The sequence below is a fragment of the Genypterus blacodes genome, unplaced genomic scaffold (genome assembly GCF_046128005.1).
Source record: "Genypterus blacodes isolate CSIRO-AG114 ecotype Tasmania unplaced genomic scaffold, CSIRO-AGI_Gbla_v1 ptg000023l_1, whole genome shotgun sequence".
Lineage (NCBI taxonomy): Eukaryota > Metazoa > Chordata > Actinopteri > Ophidiiformes > Ophidiidae > Genypterus > Genypterus blacodes.
This window is the reverse complement of record NW_027466836.1, coordinates 668,653-687,587: the sequence shown is the minus strand read 5'-3', so window position 1 is coordinate 687,587 and position 18,935 is coordinate 668,653. Positions and strand designations below refer to the sequence as shown.

The 18,935-nt window shown below is 45.2% G+C and overlaps 1 protein-coding gene across 1 annotated transcript in view; it reads right to left on the bottom strand.

Annotated features, from left to right (window-relative positions):
* Positions 1-1,497: 1,497 nt before the first annotated feature.
* Positions 1,498-18,935, bottom strand: part of LOC142992832 (matrix metalloproteinase-17-like) — a gene marked incomplete at its 3' end in the record, with an annotated part of 34,145 nt that continues 16,707 nt past the window's right edge. Inside the window, exons 2-6 of the mRNA XM_076143351.1 lie at positions 15,276-15,366; positions 14,125-14,177; positions 10,725-10,857; positions 9,795-9,930; positions 1,498-1,784 (exon numbers count right to left, since the gene is read on the bottom strand). Of these exons, the coding sequence (XP_075999466.1) occupies positions 1,498-1,784; positions 9,795-9,930; positions 10,725-10,857; positions 14,125-14,177; positions 15,276-15,366 (700 nt within the window). The remainder of the gene's footprint in view (positions 1,785-9,794; positions 9,931-10,724; positions 10,858-14,124; positions 14,178-15,275; positions 15,367-18,935) is intronic.

The window sequence follows — 18,935 nt, the reverse complement described above, 5'->3', positions numbered from 1 at the left end:
GTAATGTAATGTAATGTAAGAAACCTCCAAATTAAGAAATCCAGACGAGCGGAGTCCCGCCGATTTCATCTATTTCCATTACACGATCGCTCGATTCGTTCGCTGCCGCCGTCAAAATTGAGGTAATCTTCACAAATCATCATGTTAAGAGTTTCACGGGCGCTTCGTCTTCTTCCTGTAATTGACTTTGATTTTTGCACTCGGACGTTTGAACACGTGTAAACTGCAAATCGGGAAAGATCGACGGAAACGGCAGCGAAAACAGAATCTGCATCTCGGCCGTTTCGTTCCAATTTAACCGAACTCAAGTCCACACAGCTGCACTTGGACCTGTAAATCCTTCCTTCTCTACATAAGTGTGTACCAGATCCACGCCTTAACACCTGATCGCATCACAACAAAGGAGGACAGAACTGTGAAGAGTTCAATCCTTCAATATTTCTCAGGGGTCTTCAAACTGAAAAACAGAATCTTGATGTTTATCTGTTCTGCTCAAGTGAGTTTCTGGAATTAAAACCAAGAACAGACTCCGAGTCCTCCAGGAGGGTTAAAGCACAGACATGTGGGTTGTTGCTTTTGGGGCTTGGAGCAAATTTCACGAGGCACATTTCCGCTCCGGACGCTCTTTCCACCTCTGGTAGACAAACAGTATATTAGTCTATTTACTTCATACTATAAACGTATAAATGTATCTGCTGTATTGGGGTGGCTGAGGTCTTCAGTCTTAATAAGCTTAATAATCTGGTGGTAACATTCAGCCGCTGCTTTACTAATTCCTCCATTATATGTTATATTCATAGTTCTAACAAATTAAATATTAATTATAGAATTTGGAGCAGGAACAAAGGGTGTGAGCACAGCTTGGGCCCTAACCACAGTCAGCGTTCTAGTTTGGGATATAAAGAAGAAGGAAACTCATTACTTTTGGAGCACTTTGGGGTTTTTAGAAGAGAGATTTTGGTCAAATTCATTCTTCATTCCCTCGTCGTCTTTCCGTCTCTTTTACAAGGAGAGCCTGTCTGATGGTCTGATGGAGTCTGGAGAGCAGCGGGCAGAAAGTCTGACAGCGCTTGGAACTTTTCCATCAGCGTGTCAGAGCTCACAGTCATGTGTATGTGTGTGTGTGTGTGTGTTCTATGCCCCAAAGTCACAGCCGCTCCATTATCTCCTTTATATGATTCATCATGCTCTCTGTGATGACAGGCTTCTCAATATCAGTGTGGACATTTAGAACACATAAACACGTTTCTAAGCCCCGTCCACCAATCTGTCCCAGGGCTGAGGGTCACACTTGATTGAGCAGTTTTTCTGACCAGCATCGAACAATAGTGTTTACGCCTTATGTACACTTTACAACAATGTGTATGACGCAGAGTTCTCGCTGCTATTCAAAGCAATTGCTGGTTTAAAACTCAAGATTTTCCTAATTTAATTAAACAGAACCAATAACATCACTGAGGAACAACATGAAGGGCCAAGCAGACTTTCTTTCCTCACCTGGGGATCTGAAGGTCCAGGCCTCGTCATCATCAAAGTGTGTGTCCCCGGCTGTGAACCTCTCGCCGGGGAAGAAGGCGTGAGCCACGGTGCCGCCGGGGCCGTCGAACGGGTATCCATCATTGTGATCTGCTTTAGTGAAGTCGATCTGAATGTCTGCGTCGCTGCCCGCCACCTCGTGGAAGTTGAGGGGCGCGATGTCGCTCCAGACCTTCAGAGCGTAATGCATCAGGGCCCGAACGGTGTCTCGACCCAGCACGGCCGACTCCTTAGGGAAGGTCCTCACTCTGGAGAGGAAGAGGAAGAGGGTCAACACGAGATCCTTGCTTTGTCCCTGTGAGATCTGGAAGCTTCAGGCTGGATCATCTCACAGCTGGATAAGAACCATAAACTCCTCTAAGCAATTATATTTTCCAAAACAACTGGCCTGATTTTAAATGAAGTCAAATGAAGCTGAACCACAGACAGGCGAGTCTCTGCTTGATAAGGAGCAGGACGCTCCTCCCTTCCTTTCCCCTCTCCTCCCCTCTCTCCTGTCCTCCTCTCCTCTCCTCTCCTCTTTCTGCCTGCAGCACCTTCAGACCTGAGCAGAGATCATTTTACACCTGTCAGCCTGCACCAAGCTGTAACTCGCTGCCTTTAGCCAAGAAGATGTTTATAGAACCTAAACACTAACTTCTCCTCGTGACACACAAGCCTCTTTCTCTCAGACGTTACACACTTCACCTCCAAACTGCCTCATTACCTGAGCCACCGTGAAAACCTCAGAAGATCTCAGGAAGAAGGACTTATCTGCTCAGAGTCTGTAGGCCTCCAAACAACAGAAACAACAACTGGAGGCAGTAGTCGAGTGGGTAGAGCTTCCGCTTGAGAACCGGAGGGTTGCCGGTTCGAGTCCCTGCCGAGGTGCCCCTGAGCAAGGCACCGAACCCTCAATTGCTCCCCCCTCTGCGAAGGGTGGTAATATGATGTAATGTAAGTCGCTTTGGATAAAAGCGTCTGCCAAATGATCGTAATGTAATGTAATGTAATGTAATGGACACTAGGACTGCAACACTGCACACCCGCACCCACACACACACACATTATACACACATCAGACCCTTCAGGAGACTTTTATCTTTTTAATTCTGTATCGGGACACGTAAGTTAAACTACATTGCATAAAACAAACGCTCACATTACGCACCGGAGCGACAGCAGCAGAGGAAGAAATGGACTTTAAGTACAGTAATACAATTGGCTGTGTGTGTGTGTGTGTGTGTGTGTGTGTGTGTGTGTGTGTGTGTGTGTGTGTGTGTGTGTGTGGGCTGATCCTGCCTGCAGACTCCAGAGTGAGAGCCCAAGATCCCGTTTGCATATTTTTCTGTGATTCCATCAGTTTTTGAATTTCACGCTTTGTTGCTCGCAAACACGTCCACAATAGGTTAGAAATGCTCTCATGCTCTCATGCTCTCTCTCTCTCTCTCTCTCTCTCTCTCTCTCTCCTTCATATTTCATTTTCTTTGTCCTCCTCCAATCCATCCATCATCATCGCTCATGTCTTTGCCGCAATTTCTCTCCCTTAGCTGCTGTTGGACACAAACAGAGAGACTCGACCTCTTTATCCATTTCTCATCTTCCTCACGTCTCCTCCTCTGTCTCACGTCCTTACATTTCTTACTGATTTCTCGCTTTATATGCAGTATAACGCATCCACGCACATCATAGGCTCTGGATCGCGCTAAAACATCTTCCAAAACACGGGTAATCAATTCCCCGCTGCTCAAACGGATCGGTGCTTGCGGAGTCAGCACGCAGAGCAAAGTAGCCCAAAAAAATCCGTCTTCCCTCTCAGCTTCCTGCCGCTCGTCTCTCTGGGATTGCCAAGTCGTTCCCCGAGCAGATGGAATACGTAATCCCTCCAGCGTGTTCTGGATTTGCCCCGTGGCCTCCTGGAATTCCTCCCTTCGCAATGCATCCAAGAGGCATCCTGATTGGATGGCTGCACCCCCCTCAATGCCAAAGGAGCAGTGGCTCTCCTCCAAGCTCCCTCCAAATGTCAGAACTCTCCCAAACCAGAAACACCTACGAGAACTTAGAAGGGGATTGATCCTGAGTCAAAGTCAGTTCGAATTTTTACCAAAACCTGAAATTTTATACCTGCTTATCCCTTTTTCCCACTGGGTGGAAAGCAGGTTACATCTGGAGACAGGAAATCTTGAACGTCTTATTGCACTTGAGGTGAATTCCCTCAGGACGAATAAAGTTCATCTTATCTCATTTTATCTTAAATTGGCAGTGTTGTTCATTCTTAGCTACAGACAAGTTTAAGATTCCATGGGAACCAATGTGTACGTCTGTATGAACAGAAGAAAGGAAAGTGAACCTCCACTCCAGAAGGCCTGAGCTGGATTCAAACCAGGAGGAGAGGCGGAGAGTGGTTAGGAGAGGAGAGGAGGGGAGAGGAGAGGAGAGGAGGAGAGTCGTTCCCCGAGTTTGGCCGTGGCTGCAAACTTAAACTGTATGGAGGCGGATGGTGACAGAACACACTCGGTCACACTCCATAAATCCACTGTCACTTCAATCTATTCTTACTACTGCTTTAACACTCCCGACGCACAGATGCATTTAAGAAGCAGCACCGCCAACTCTCCTCTCTCATTCACTTCATACTCTAGCAGGGAATCTGCAGCAGCCCTGTGTGTGTGTGTGTGTGTGTGTGTGTGTGTGTGTGTGTGTGTGTGTGTGTGTGTGTGTGTGTGTGTGTGTGTGAGGGGGTTCGGGGGATAAGTCAGCGAGATGGCACCTTCACCCCTCGTATCGCCCACCATAAAAACACATTCATGACTGATCTCTGCTGCATTGATTCTGCAAAACAAGACGAGTTCATTTCAAACATAACCGATGAGGCACACGAGCTCATTAGGGCGGCTAATTAACAATCAATCACACGTGTTTATGTCACCCACATGGCTGACATCAGCATCTGCTCCAGAGTTTGTATTTCCCTCTCCCAAAATATTGCTTTTCCTTATTGATATGCTAATTATGAAGCAGGATGTCACTGAAATCTAATCGAATCCCATTTCCTGTTTGGCATATCTGCAGTGTGAATCATTTACATTATCACAGATATTTACCCAAACCTTTGAAATGCATTTATTCATACAGGCGTGACTGCTTGACACTGACTGCAAAGCACAGTTAGCCAAGGTCACCGCGAGTGCTTCAAGGTTGGTGTGTGTGTGGGTGTGCGAGAGAGTGTGTGTGGGCGTTCCAAATATGAGAGTAAGCTGGTAAGGGACAAGGACAGAGTGGTGGAACGCAGGTTTTTGTCTGTAAGCACAGCACATACATGCGCCTGACCTGTGTGTGTCGCCGTGTTTTTGTCCCCATGCGTGTGTGTGTGTGTGTGTGTGTGTGTGTGTGTGTGTGTGTGTGTGTGTGTGTGTGTGTGTGTGTGTGTGTGTGTGTGTGTGTGTGTGTGTGTGTGTGTGTGTGTGTGTGTGTGTGTGTGTGTGTGTGTGTGTGTGCGTGTGTGTGTGTGCCAGCCAAGGTCAGCGCATCGACGTTGAACATCGCAAATGAACCGCAGAGAGAATGGGCTTGTGTTTACAAACGGCGACTTCAGGTGAATAAAAAATGAACTGGATGCTGATTTCCCTGATGTGCCTGCTTTAATTTGATTAACGTGAGGGAACACACACGCCGCCTTGCCCGGGTGTCAATCTCACACACTGATTTTAACAACCTTATTGATTATGCATTTATCAGGCGCTCTGTCAGACGAGACGTTCACTGACCCTGTTAATCTCGCCCTCAAGAAGTCTGGACTTACTGCCCATGTGACACCAATTCAACTTTAAACTTTTAAGATTTAATGCTCAAGACTTTGCAGAAATATTGCATTCTACTGATGATATACATTGTTTATTTAATTCTAATATTGACTCCACATTTACATACACGGCTGCAACACCAATGGTTTACTTTCCATGAATTTGGAGGAGTAAATAATATCTCCACTAGGGGGCGATGTGAGGACAGAATCACAGTCACCCAGTCCACCAGTTCAGGTCAATGTCCAGAGTCACACGTCGCTTCTGACGCCGTCGACACCCGGCAGCGGTTCAGCTTTTATGGTCAAATCCCGCTAGCAAAGCAAAAGTTCAATATGGTGAGTGAGTAAATGTAACAGTGCGTCAGTGAGCCTGCAGAGTGTTTAGCTGCACAGGGCAGATTTTAGAGTACGGAGTCATCAGAAGCTGCACCTGAACCTGCTTCACCGATCGGAGACTTGAGCGTTTGGACGGAAAATCGAGGTAAATAAATGCTGACATCAAAGCTCAAACTGCACCACTGAGCAGGCGGGATGTAACTTTCACTTTGTTCCCAAATGTCTGATTGTTTTCTAATGAACTCTCCTGTGTGTGTATACAGGAGATCATGTGGTTAAAAGTGAAGCCTGCTCCTTTAAGATCCTTGTGCCTCAGACAGTGAATCGGCTCAGCCATTAGTTTCCCTTATTTCCTTTCCGTTTAGTTTAAGAGAAGGACGGCTATTAAATGGACGTGAACATTAGTTTTGGGAGGTGTTGCTTAGTTTGCAGTTTTTTCGGGGGAAAATAAATGCAAATCCGCCACAAAATAGACTCGCCCACTGCGCCAGAACAGAGTGTTTATGTCTCTGAAACCATTAGAGAGGATGGCAAATAAAGCTCCATCTATCTATCCATCTATCCATCCATCTATCTAATATGTTTCTACAGCTAATTGATGAGGGAGTGCACGTTTGTTTTAGTCATTATAGAATCTTTAATGTCAAGTTGTCTCACATTGCCTCAGTCCAGTGAAAATCTATAGGACAGTAATGATCTGAACACAGCGGCTGCTTTAATCATCAATCATAAACTGCTCCTCTACTGCTCTGTCTGTGTGTTCTGTCAGTGATATATGAATTCTGCTGTACCGTCACGCATATTCTCAGTATATCATTATGTATTATGTACACATATTGCCTTGTCTACTATAGTCTATAGTAGAAATAGCAGTAGGAGTATTGTGGTACCAGTACTTGAAGTATTCAGTCCAGTAGAAACACCATCTCACTCCTCCGAATAACAAGTACACACAGTGTCATGACAAAAATGCCTCCGCCTCGATCCAAGGCCCATTTGTGCGTTTCCATTCTCCTTTGACACAATATGTAGACTCCGGATTCTGCTCTTTTGAATGAACACTTACGAGGCAGCGTTCTACCCTATTCACCGGCACGGGGGCCTCGGTTGCTGAAAGCGAAAGGAACAGAACAAAGGTGCAGCAAGCTGGATGTGAGTGGGTGTACAAGGAGATGTTTAGAAATCAGCTCCATACCGCCACAATACAGATCCGACAAATAACCCTGTGAGTCAATGACAGAACACAGAGGACTATTAGATATACATACGTGTAGATACTGTACACGCTGCAGCTGCTGGTACGTGTCTAAATGCTCTCCAGATAAACTCAGATGGGTGTAAGTTTGCTCTGTTCTTCTATTGACAAAACCCAGACAAAATCCTAAATTTAGGCCGACACATCACCCACAAGAACAATCAATTCACCACCTGGGGTCCTGGCAGGAGATCCTGTCTGAATATGGACCAAAGACGTTTGGAGGTGTGTTTACTGAGCTTGGCGCCTCCGAAAGCTCGGCGCTGAGGGTGCAAAGCTTTCTGCCTGGACCGGAAAGAACAGACAGACCACCTCGGGGTCAGGCAACAAAAAGAAGCGAGCCGTGTGATTGGCAGGAGAGGGTTGGCAGCGGAGTATGAGAGAGAGGAAAGAGCGAGTAAGAGAGAGAGAGAGAGAGAGAGGTAAACCATAAAACATCAGGTGCTCACAGTGATGTGCACGCAGGTCCCCAGAAGCAGATGTTCCTCGGCTCACAATGGCTCCTCTGCAGCCTGGAGCTGGACCGCTGCCACCTGCGAGTCAGCCGAGACCGATCAGAGGACCCCCCATCCGAGCGAAGTGCTGACCACAACAAAAGTCTCAGATTTCCCCCCATGAATCTCTGACAGATAGTTCCCAGAGCGGCCGTCCATTGTTTTGTTTTTTTTAAAGGTGAAGACGTGGACATCATCAGCGAAGAAGATGATGGTAAGAAAGTAAAGGTGCCGGTGCTTTGACTACCACATCCTCCTCGCTCCCCTCCTCCTCCTCCTGCTCCCCCCCAATCCCATCAGCCAGCAATGCCTCTCGCTGTGATTCTTCGTGGCCCTGATGACCTGTTTTCCTTCTGTTTCCCTTTCCTGCTGTCCCACCTCAGATCTGTTTGCCTCCTCGGTGTGTTCTTCCTCAGCAGGTTGCCGCGCTCCATCCGTCCTCCCTGCCACGTTGTCCTTAATGACTGTCTGGTCAGAGCCTCTGTGTGTCTCTGGGTGTCTAGCCTTCACATTAAGAGTGTGTTTGTTTGGGTCTAGTGGGCTTTAATGTGTTTTGTGTTTGTTTTTTCCCACCAAATGAAATCAAATCAACGGAGGCACAAAGTGACCTGATGGAGAAAAATGCAAATCTATAAATACACATCAACCTATAAAGAACCAGGACAAGGTTAAAAACTCCTGTGCAAAGAGTCAGAGATGGAAGAGACGCTAATTCCTACACACACTATGAGATAGTTAAGGTTTCCAATGATTCTTACAATGACTTCATGCTGCTGTGCTGTGCAGTTTAAGTCATATCCAGTGCAAAACGCAAAAACACGCCTATCTGCTCTAATATGTCGGTTGCGTGTTGCTTTGAATGTGAACATATGAGTGTATTGGTTGGTTTTCTGCTTTTTCCTCTCTGCTTCCATCACACAGGCACACACACACACAAACACACACACACGTACACAAGCTTAGATCTTGTCATTATTTCCTCAGCGTGCGTGTGCAAATCCGCACAGATCAGCCATATGTTTCTGTGCCTCCTCCTCTCCTGTCGAACACACTCTTGCCATATCAGTGACAGATGGTCCAGCTGCGCTTAACATGGCCGCATTACTTCACAAAGACAAACGACCAGTGAGGCTCTGTGATCTTTAAGAATATTACATCCCTTATAAAGCGTATAAAGCGATTTGTCTTTGTGCTGTGCTTGTCTTTTGTTTAAGTTCCCTCTAACCAGCGCAACAATTTGATCCAACGCTCTTCCTCCCCAGTCAGAATTGATCCAGAAACTAAAAGATTTCTGCCACTAGAAATTGTCCTCTAATCTAATTTATCAGGAGGAGAGAGAGAGAGAGAGACAGAGGGAAAGACGTGGAAAATGTGCTGATTTATGACTTGGAGTTGCCCGGGTTTGCGCTGACGAGATGAACTGAATTAGACTGATGCTGAGGCAGGCGGTATCGATCGGAATCAGACTGGGCAGAAAGAAATAAATCAGGCTCAGATGAGTTGATATCATTTGAAACGGTGGTGAAACACAAACTGTGAAGTGTAGCAGCATGAGCATAGTGTTACACTCAGCGGGAGGCGTGTAAACGGTGCTGTAGGCTTCCAAAGTGGCGGTCAGACACGTTGACAGTGACCGAAACCCCTTTTTCCTTGAATAGCAAAAAAGAAAGTGAAACTGTGTGCCTTTATCCCCAATTTGCTGCTATTTTAGATCCCCTTCTTCCCTTTGTGTGTGCACTAATACCAACTTGATGATTCATCTGGTTGGATTACAAAGACAACAACATGCCCGTTCATAAAGTTTAAGAGATCTTACAAAGCCTATGAAAGAAGAACAAATGCAAGTGAGGATAGACTCAAAGAAAAAGGCAAAACCAGTGGAGAGCAAATACTGAGAATGTAGAGTTACTGAATAATTCATGACACATTACCACACAGGTTAAACATTGGACCAATATTGAGTCTCTCTCTCCCTCTCTCTCTCTTATATTAATAGGAGTGAAAAACTGAAACTAAGTCCAAAGACCCCACTTTCATCACAATGCAAAACACGAGCATTTCAATCCATCACGTATACACACACAAACACACACATGCACTCAGACACACAGACAAACCTGCGTCCGTCCACTCTCTCTCACCACTCAAAGCAAATTGTCTACGATGCCTCAGCCAAGGACCATCGCTGATTATACTTGCGAAGTCGAGAAATAATTTACAGTCTACAGAAATGATTTATTCCTCTCCCGCACACGCATTTACTACAAAGAAGGACGGTGTGTCGGAGACGTGAGGCACTCAGAGAAAACGCCACTGCTGCATCATTCCGCTTCCATTTTCTTTGACATTTTTTCATTGTCATTACATGCGGTAGGAAATCTCAGCGTACCTCCAGGACAGATGCCTCTTATCCCACTTATTCTGAGGGCTGGGGCTTCGTCTCCTGCGACCCGCCGCCACCTCCGTGTCGGACACATCTGGCAGAGAACACCTGGGAGTCTTCATCAGGCCCACAGTGGCCTGGTCTGAAGAGGGAAGAGAGAAGAGACGAAGATGAGGAGTCACAATTACTGTTTTTACAGCTGGGAAGACTCAACTTAGCTCCAACGTGAATCCATCTTATGTGCTCTAAATCAATATAGAATATCTGCACATAGAGTCTATCTGCAGTTCAACATCTGTTTGAGAAGGAAACATCTGAAAAGTTCTTTGGTTTGTTGTTTACTTTGAGTCACTCTGGCACTCTGGCACTCGCTAAGCAGCTTGTGTGCGCAAATTGCCACCAATTTTTCCGTTCAGCTTTTATTACCGAAAGTGTTTTCAAAGCCGCACGCCGTTATGAACAGTGGCAGCTAGGTGAGGCGAAATCAGAGGGAAAATCTATCAAAATCCATCTGGTCCAAGCTAGAAACAGCATACTAAAACTAACCAAATGATCAGCTTTAAGTAAATTTTAAGTTGTATGATAAAAGAGATCATACAGCCTCCAATGAAGAGAAAGAGTCACAGCTGTTACTCTGCAATGACAGCCGAGTCAAACCTTCCAGCTAAAAGTTAGATTACAAATTACCATTGATCTGAAATGTGACTGGGTGCCTGATGTTGACATGTTGGTGCCGACGCGTCTTCTTGTTGGGCGACGACACATAAATTCAGTTTGATCCAAATCGTTCCAAACCGCTGCTCCGACCCGTCTGTCCAAAGTTAGTGACAGCATCATCGCACATCGCGGCTCCGGCTGAGCCCTGAGCTCTCGGGTTCGCCCCATAATCTATCCATGACCCCCCCCCCCTCCAAACACACACACATAGCCACATACCTAACACTCCGGTCTCCTTCAGCCCTCCGAACTTCTGCATGGCTTTGATGGCCTTGGTCAGGGCCTCCTTGGTCTGGAGCTGCCCAGTCACCGGGTCGGGGGGCGGGAGGTAGCCAAACTTACTCAGCCAGTCCTGTCAAGAGGGGGGGGGGGGGAACAAACGGCAGACCAGGAGATCAGGAGTCATTCCAGGCATTTCAGGGGGGCTCTGAGTATTCCAAGCTGCTGAGGGGCTCTGACACCTGTTCGTGTTTACAGTCTGTGAGAGAGTTTATAGTGTGTGTGTGTATGTTACATGTTACACTCAGACACAACCGCTTACAGACGTATGCTAAAATTACACCCCATCTGTGTCCACTGAACACAAACATCTACCACTCTGAACACAAATATAGCACCGCTTGTAATCATGTTGTCTTTGATTGTTTACATCAAAGACTTTGGCACAGTTTGGGTATAAAATCTAACTTGGAAAAGACAACAAGGGCAAAATCCAGGTGAAATCCTATTATAAGATAAATACAAATAGCAAGTTTCTTTATTCCTTTTTCATGGAACTCTTGAGCTTATCAGGAGCTCGTCGTTGTGCAAAGCCGGAAGCGTTTTCGGAGTTGAAATCCAGTTTTGATCTAGCTTACTGCAAAATCTGTACAAAGTAAAAAATAACAAGCTTGAACTGTGACGGATCAGCTAATAAATGAAATAAAACATCTGATCCTCAGAGGAATAATGTCGCAAACACACAGATTTAAATCACAACATAGTATGTTAGGATAGAGCTATTCTCTATAAGGAGAGCAGGTGAGCACTTATGATAAATAAGACTTAAATATCTGTAAATATCAGTTTCTACTATTAAATTCTGTGCTCAGTACAGTGGAAGAACACAAGGGTTATGATAAAAGCATTATGTTGGCACCATATACTCAAAATCTTGGTTGAAAATAGGGAAAAGAAACAGCAGGGATGTGAAAACTGACGACAAGGCCACATGTCAAAGTGACAACTGTGCGGCAATACGAAAGGGGAACGATTGGAAAAGCTAGAAAGACGTAAAACAGCTGATTCAGAAATCTGACATCAGCACAAATATAAGAAAACACGATTGTGGTCTTTGGGGTCAAAAGCGTTTGGGATTGTGGTCGACCTGCGTTATGCTGAGCTCAGCTTCGGGTTCAAACGGCGATGTCTCTCTCCTGACTGACTGATACGTCAGCACACTGAAGGATATTTGGCCACGGGAAGAAAATAATTGTATAATAATCCAATATGTTCCATAAAACATAAGAAAGATGACAGAAGAAGAAGAAGCTGCCTGCTAGAGTTTCCCCTCCCTCGTCAGCTGCAGTATGAGGACGGCCGAGGCGTTCAGTCTTATTTGACACACTAAACAACCTCACAGTGCTAAACAATACTGCATTAGCATATTCCATATCCCAAATGGGAAATTGTATAATACACAACACGTTTAGTGAAGCCTCTGCTGCCGCCGTGAGTGAGCAGTTTGTCTCAATAACCACAATTTCTGTGCTCTTCTGTTGCTGTAATGCGAGATTTATGTTGCAGAACTGAAGGACGGACTCACTCTGACTGCTATTGTGTCGTTTCCAACGGCTACGTGACAGAAATGTGGAGGAGAAATGAGTCATAGCGCAAAAAATATCATCTACACGGCGTATTAGAGCAGGAAAATACATCAGAATTGATCAGATTAGCAAAATTATGAATCTCATAACATCTTTAATCGAATCATCTTGTTTAATTAAAAGCAGAGCAGCTACAACAGCAATGAAAGCTACAATAAAAGTTCAACCAGTCAGCACGCAGTCTGACTGTTGCCGTGAGAACATACACGCCTGCATCTTCAGCTTCATATTTAAAGTCTGAGAGCGTGTGTGTGTGTGTGTGTGTGTGTCTGCGTGTGTGTGTCAAAGAGCACAATTCCTCCAATCGCCTCCAAACTTGGCATAAACATTGTTCAGATTTGTGCTTGTGGAAAAGAAAGTGACTTGGTAATGAGACGCGTGTTTGTGTGTGAAATCATTTCAGCTCTGAGGCGAAGTCAGAAGGAAAAACACTTTTGTCAACATCAACGTGCGGCCTCAAAGCTCCAAACTGTGTGTGAATAAAAGGAAAAAAAGTTCCAAGTCAAGGTGAGAGAACAAGTTCTGCCAAATAGGCGACGACAAAATCGACAATCCAATCAGGAAGTGAGATTTCCGACTGAAGAGTAGAAATTGAAGACTGAACTGAAGAGGAACGACGTGGATCCTTCAGTCACTTCATCTCAGCATCTCCATTGTGCTTTGATTACTGTGCAGATTATGGAGATTAGAGTAAGTGTGGTCTCCATCTGTCAGAGCTGTTTGGATTAACATGATCTCCTACGTTTTCTTGGCATAACTTTGCTTCGGGTGTCCTTTCAAGTTCTGAGTCGTCCCTGTCCCAAAGTGTAATTGTATTTTCCATTTCATTCATTTACTGAGTTTAGTTAAAGTGCTCATCCATCTCTTCTGTCCTGCACACACACCAGGCTGTCAGCAGGCTGGTGTGTCTGCAGATGTGCAGCATGTGAGTGAATACTTGGTTTTAGACGCGCTGTCTATGTGTGTGTGTGTGTGTGGTCACAGAGCAAGGTCATTTTTTCTGCACTGTCAAGACTCACAAACCACGTCATCAATCTGACAACAGTGATTGTGCACCGCTGCGAGAGACCTCTACAGCTCATACCTCAGTCAGGACGGAGAAAGACTCAGAGGCAGAGAGACTGAACGCCCTCTGACAGGCCGGAGTCTCCTAAGTCTTTAGATCCGCTCCTCCTTAGGGGAGCCTGGTGTTGTACAGCCTTTAAACATCAAACAGTCTGTGATTTCACACATCACATGAGAGACACGAGTTAGTGTTTAAGTGATGCATGAGCAGCATGAATAATCTAACACACACACACACACACACACACACACACACACACACACACACACACACACACACACACACACACACACACACACACACACACACACACACACACACACACACACACACACACACACACACACACACACACACACACACACACACACATTCTCTGCAGGATTCTGTTACACTCTGCACTTGCTTACTTCAGTTTCAGATTTATTCTGCCTGTTGCAGCATCGGGCTGATTAACCTGAAAACGTTTCCAAACACACACACACACATAAACCAACTTCCTGTTTCTGTTGTCTGTACACACACACAACTATTTACGCGACGTGTTTAAGAAGATGTTTAAGAGTTGTGCTGCATCTCTGTGCCAACATGTGCGGCATGTCCAAGCACTGAGCCGTCAGATTAACAAGGACGTTCTGTCACATGGGGCGCCGATAATAACGGCCGTGATGTAAGAGCGTTAAACTGCCAACCCCAGGGAGAGACATGTACAACGATTCGCTACAGGCAGGCAAGTGGTACCTGCACAAAGGCCTTCACTGGGTAGCTGTACATGTACACATACTACACACACGCACACACACACTCAGAGGGGAGAAGTCACGGCCAAACGGCGTGAAATTGCTCATTTATCATGTGACTTCTGAACAAATGTGTTGTTAGGTGGAGACTCCGGTGCATTTTTCTCTATTAGTTCTGCCGTCCTTGGGGTACGGTGTCTTCTCCCACGCTAGCACATACAGACACAGACACACACACACACACACACACACACACACACAAGCAGATGTCGAAGGCAGAAGTATAATGGTGACTGCATTTTCAATTTCACAAGGCTTTTCATTTGCGTGGTGTTTTTGGATCTGTGTCAATGTTTTTGTGTCGTAGATGGGTACGTACACTCTGACACCTTTATTCTTTAAGAGGCGCTTGCACTTGAAAACATCAATGGAAGCAATAATAGAACAGTTGATCAAACACTCAGCAATTATCTCTGTTACATTCAGTTTTAATCAAGCGAACAACAAATCCACTCGGCAAATCATCCAAAAAAGAAAAATATCAAAATGGAAAATCTGGTTAAATGTTATGTTTAATGTTATATGTCAAAACATAAAAGTAGCGATTAGAGCGCCACCCTTAGGCCACCAGGAATCTGAACGTTTTCAGAGAGCCCCGCTAACAGACAAACATGGTGGAAGAAACAGGGTCAAAACTCCAATTTCAGCTTGGAATAGAGGAACAGAACTGAGTGTGGACGCTGAGACATAGATGGACAGGCATGATCAGCGACCAGAGCACAAAGGGAGACCTAAAGCCAGAGACGGATATAGAGCGGGACCCCTCAGACAGAGCATTCTGTATTTATGGCAGACATTCCCTGCTGCAGATTAAAGTCATTCCAACTTCATACAACACATCCTGTCAAAGGGGACAAATTCTCCTCTCCGATTCCCCTAGAGGTCAAAGGTCACCCTGCAGTCACCACGTCCTCTATAAAAAGAAGAATCTGTTCCGTCCTTCCTTGGGCGTCAACTTCTTCTCTGCCACAAAACCTCCCTCTGTGCTCCCCTGGCGAACAGCTGCAACTTCTGACTTATTGACAAAGAAACGAGTCACCGGGAGGCTTGTAACCCCGGCGACCTCTCAGCGTCTCAAAGGTCTGCGAGGTTTCACTAGCAACTTTAGTGTTTGCATTATTCTTTACTACCTAAGGGACAAGGTCAGCGCTTTAACTTCGCTGTCTCTTAAAAGGTGATGAAGCAGCGAAGAGGACACGGGGCTGAAGGGGCTTTAAGCCGGACAGCTGCAGGGTGGTTAAAGACGAAGAGAGCGATGAGTGAGGAGGAGGAGGAGGAGGAAGAGTGATGGGACTGCTTACTTCATTTCTTCTATATGGACAACATAACAATTGTGATCTAATTATATGATACCATGTTCCGGAATACAGCAAAACACAACAAAAATGCAGAGGAATGGCCGCCTTGTCCAGACGGCGTCTATAAATCCTCGTCCCCCCCACGTCCCATTAATCATCGGAAAATCTCCTCCGTCAGCCAGACGGATTTCTCCCAAAATAAAAAAATAATGGTTTCCTCCCAAAACACCCAGGGAGGAAAGATGCTATCACCCTGCCAAGCGCTCGGAAGTTTATCACCTTTTTTCAGAGGAACTGTTTACTTGAAGACTTATATTAGGGAGATTTGAGCCAATGGAAGCTGTTTGTGATGGAGGAGCTACTGGAGCCAGTCCGATGGAGGACGTGAGGAAGGAAAGACGGACTTCTGTACCTCAACTGTGCGACGGACAGTAGAAGGAGAACGACACAGGAAAACTTTAAACACGGCAATTCAGTCAATGAAACACTTTGGTTCAAACGTCTCATACGTTTAAGTTGGATTTGGAGTTGGATTTCATAATTTCGAACACATTTTCTCACTCTATTCTTATTTTTATGTAATGCGTTTTCATTGTTGTAAATTGTTGTATTTATTCATGTCCCTTTGCGTCAAAAATAAACTTTCCAGGGAACATCTCAGGCTTTATGTTGATTCCTTGCCTCCCAGGCAGCCATATGTTTCATTAATTTCACTACTCTGCTAAACTTCCTGAGACAGGTGATCCATCACACTGAAGCTCGTGTCCACTGTCATCCTTGTCAAAGTTGCGTCACTGTTGCGGGATTCAATGAAAACTTTTCAAATGAATCGGCACTTATACGACTGTACTGCTGCAAGACATAAAGCGTAAAGCAGATTATCTCAAGCAAGTTTCAAGCCTCTGGTTTCAAATAGGCAGTGAGAAGAGAAGTGGGAGAGCTGGAAACCGATCTAACAACGGAACCTTTGAGAGAATGGCCGCTAGTGGTGGAAGTTATGTTTTTAATAAAGGAGGTGAAGCTTCAGAAAGAGACGATGAAAGGCCACCGCCGACTTCCCCTCCAGGCCAGTGCAGACGTCACACACGCAGAGCGCCGAGGTGATGCAGTGGATCTGGTGATGAAATCAAACAGGGTCGAAGTAGTTCAGCTGCTTCACCTCTAATTACTTTTAAAGACAATATTTCACCTTTAAAACCGACTCATAGACGCCAACAGATCAGTGATGCAGTTTCATTTCATTTGTGTATCTAGAGCAGAGGAGCACCTGAGCTAGAGCATCATTCATGCACACTCTGTATATCCTGCTAACGCACCAAACTCCCCCAAAACTCAGAGGTAAAGGCCTGTGCGGGGCTGAAGACTCCATCATTGATGGCAAGGACACTCACACTCCACTCACTCCTGCTGCTTTCCCTTCTCTACTCGCTAAGATGATCTCATTAATATTTCCTAAGCACCTCTCCAGGTCCGACTGCATCGGCTGCATACAGAAAAGGCATCGACGGATCTGTTCTATACTCGAGACTTCTTAAAGAGGACGGAAATCTATACAGAGAATACTGGAGATATAACACGGTTTGTGATCAGATCTATAAAACATCGGAGGCATGTTAACAAAACCAACGATCCATCTGCTAGAAGAATGAGTAGCAAACCGTCTGCTGGAGGAAAAGGGCGACCAGCTTCATCATCACTCGCACGGATCATCATTTATACGTTACAGCATCAGGTTATCGTGGTATTAGTGGACTCAAGTGTCTGTCAGTGGGAGCTTTTATCCACAGACAGCAAGAGTCGGTAACACGTAAACACTAGCGCAGATGTGAGTCGGCATTCGTCCACACTGAGGTTATTTTTACCGTCTACATGCGGTGTATTTTTAACGACTACTTAACGTGTATATTGTTAGCCCCTGCAATTAGCCTGCGGTGTGTTTAAAGCCACCTGCTGTGTTTGCACTTATATGTGGATATCCGGCATGTGGCAGCTGCGTTTGCTGTAAAGATCTGGAGTTTTAGCTTCTCGTATAGCTTCTTAAATTTCAAGCAACATATGATTTATTATGAGTCCAACCATTTTTTCGAAAACTGGGTTTCCATCCAAGCAACCTCTGGCCAACAATGTTTGAACGCCAAAATGTTTGTCGCCGTAGAAGGAAACGGAAATGATCGGTGATATTTCCCAAAATGGCAACTATGGCGGATGAATCCTAAGTGGATACTTCCAAGTTTTGACAAGAATGATTGCATCGGCGGTGAAATGCAGAGTCGTTACGTGATCACAAACATAATTTGTCTCATAAAGAAACATTTTCAATACAGTTGATTTATAACCCTGCATGGTTGGCTCTGCGTGGCTGTGGCTCAGATTACAAACTACATGCCAGATATTCTGTGATTTATCTGATCCTTCCTAAACTTCTTTCCATCTTCAAGCAAAAACAGAGCGTAGAAGTAAAGTTGACTGATGGCAGATGTACGAGACCCTGCAGGCTCCCGCTTTGAGTGACTGATACAGTATAGACGCAGCGTGTGAGCACCACACCAGCAGCATGTGTTGCATGCATAATCCAAGAGGTTCAAGTGTGTGTGCAAGCATGATGTCAGAGGGAGCAAGAAGCCCAAGCTGAATGGAAACTTAGAGCGAGGCAGAGCGATTCATCTTCATTCTACCCCGACACACAGGACAGATTCTCCAAGATTCTTCTTCTTCTCTGTTTATCAATGAATCAACTAAAGCTTCTCTTAAACATTGGTAAAGTTTCAGCATCTCTTTATTTTGAGTTCTTTCCGCTCCTCCTCTCTCAGTTGCACTCGTAAGTAGATGATTGTCCCCCGATGACAGAGTCAACCAAGTGAAGTGCTGAATTGATGGAAGACAGAAGTTGTCGGAGGCGAGAGGAAGCGGAGAGAGACTGAAACCCGACCTCCCGTATAGCGTTTCTGGGGAACCTGAGGTCATGCGGGGAAAACAAGACGAATGAGCTCCTCGTCTTGGTCAAAACACACTATGTAATATTGACACTGCACTTCTGTCTGCTTCAGAGAAATGGCCTCGGGACAATGGAACAGCTAATGAGCAGGCAGACGGGCGGAACGGTTGAGAAGTTGAGGATTTTGTTGAATTCAATATCAGTTCAGGTTGTTGAAGGAATATACAAAACAAAGATGACCTCATACTGAGCACAGACTCTGACACTTTAGAGTGAATTGCTGAACAACATAAACTGACTAAAGGTTACATCTTTGTTGCACATTTCAGGTCAATTGTTGCAAAATATCACAAGTACAACGTCGGGATGAAGCCATAAAGAAGTTTTATACTTGTTTTTTGATCTCCACAATAGGGATCATGAAACGTTTCTCTCTTGGTTTCTCTGCTACACTGGAGTGTGTCAC